The sequence below is a fragment of the Gavialis gangeticus genome, unplaced genomic scaffold, assembly GCF_001723915.1.
Source record: "Gavialis gangeticus isolate Ggan-Ray unplaced genomic scaffold, GavGan_comp1, whole genome shotgun sequence".
Classification (NCBI taxonomy): Eukaryota; Metazoa; Chordata; order Crocodylia; family Gavialidae; genus Gavialis; species Gavialis gangeticus.
The window spans coordinates 223,305,616-223,307,505 of record NW_017729032.1 but is presented as its reverse complement, the minus strand read 5'-3'; the positions used below and the strand labels follow the sequence as shown (position 1 = coordinate 223,307,505).

Below are 1,890 nucleotides of genomic sequence, written 5' to 3'. Positions count from 1 at the left end.
AAAAAAAAAAAAAAAAAAAAAAAAATCACTTATTATTAGTAAGGAACAAAAGTAAACATTCTGCATTTTTAATGTTCTGCTTGTTCTTTGATAAAAAAACAGGAATCCAAATAAGAAAATACAAAATGAAACAGTTTTTGCATGTAAGAAAATAAAAAAAATACCACACACACGTAACTCACTTGAGGTTTCCTTAAAAAGTGAGTGTAGGTTTCATTTGGAGTGTTTGCACATGCATTAAACATGCACGAAGACAGAGACGCACAAATGTAAATACGTTTCATAGAAAGATCTGCATGAGAAATGGGACCCGCAAAGGCCTCGTATAAAAGAAACATTATGATTCTTGGTTACCCAGCTGCAAGACACTTCTATCTATAACACAGATTAAATAAATCATACACCGTCATGCTGGATTAGAAAGAGACAGATACTAATGATTGAACACACTCTACAGAACATGGGAAATTAGAAAAGCTTGACAAATATGGTTAGTGGTAGCACGGCCCCATTCCGAAGAATCAGAAAAAATCTGTTACAAACAGCAGAGTCAGTGGCAAGAGAGAGAAAGACTGCTACAGGCTTGAGAGGTCCACTTACTGACGCTGCCACAGACTGCCATGCAGTATTCCTCAGAGTCAAAGTTGTTGCGGTTCCCACCACATCCGCCGTAAAAGAATGGTGCACATTTTCCTTCAGTCACATCAAAGTACCAGCGGGAGATCATTGCTCGGCAAGGACCAGTCTCAGCTTGTTCAGAGCACACCTCTAATTATAGGAGATGTGGAGGAACTATGTTTAGCATGAAAAATATATTGTGTTGCTGTTCATCTATACAAGTTTACTACATTTTGCTTTTACATTATTATTAGCCAGGAAGCCGATGTCTTGAGGAAGCGTCTAAACAAACTTCCACAAAATAATTCATTTACTACAGTTTTAACTTCCTCTCTATACATTTGTTTTAGGACAACGGAAGCATATTCTCCACAGGATGAACATAATCAAATCCCTTAATAGCATTAAGTCTGCCCTACTTACAATTTTTTTTATCTTTGTCAGTGGGACATGCAAAATTTATTGAAGTTGTTACGCTAGTACAAGACCTCACCTGGACAAAAATATATCAGGGTAAAATGTTTCACATCCCTTACAGAAATAAGTCACGTAGGTATAAACTTACACTTGAATAACTGTGTCTACACTAATGGAAGGGAGAGGGGTTGTATTGCTTTAACTATAGTTAAAGTAGAAATTGGCTAGCACATAAAAAAGGTAAAATAGATTTAAAAGACTTAAGACAACTTTTTAGCTCATACAAGGCTATACAGACATTACAGAAATCAAATCTCTTCCATACGCGTATATAATCACTTTGAATGCAATTTCTTCCTATGAAGCCCTGTGCAAGGCTTACTCGAGTCTTAAATCCATACGGCCTCAAGGATTTTAAGTTTCGCATAGGTCTGACACTCACTCTGTCAATGGGAGCAAATCACATCTTTACTAAATTAAAAAAAAGCAAAACAAAATTAAATAATATTTTATGCTTTTATAGTTTTCCCTTTGAAACTTGTTTAAAATGTGGGGAACTTAACTGAACAAATTAAGGACAGAAAATTGGAAGTGAATGGTAGACGTCTACCTGTAAATTTGAATTCAGCCAACCACATGCGTACATATAGGACCCTTTACCAATAATGTTCCAAACAGCTTCAACATTCAATGTGCTATATATCATTTGCAAAGCAAACAAAACACTGGCATGCATCTACCGATGCATCTCAAACAAGACTAAGCATGTCATCCTCCCGCTTTACTCAGTCTTGATGAGGCTGCAGATGAACTATTGTGTCCAGTTCTGGGCACCACACTTCAGGAAGGAGGTGG

The 1,890-nt window shown here is 36.6% G+C and overlaps 1 protein-coding gene across 5 annotated transcripts in view; it reads right to left on the bottom strand.

Annotated features, from left to right (window-relative positions):
- The window catches only part of APP (amyloid beta precursor protein), a 494,720-nt gene that overhangs the window by 124,951 nt on the left and 367,879 nt on the right, over positions 1 to 1,890 (bottom strand). For 3 of the 5 annotated variants that reach the window (XM_019524043.1, XM_019524047.1, XM_019524045.1), the window contains one exon: positions 601 to 768. The exons of the other annotated variants lie outside the window; for them this stretch is intronic. In XM_019524043.1, coding sequence (XP_019379588.1) covers positions 601 to 768 — 168 coding nt within the window. The remainder of the gene's footprint in view (positions 1 to 600; positions 769 to 1,890) is intronic. 5 annotated transcript variants of the gene reach the window in all.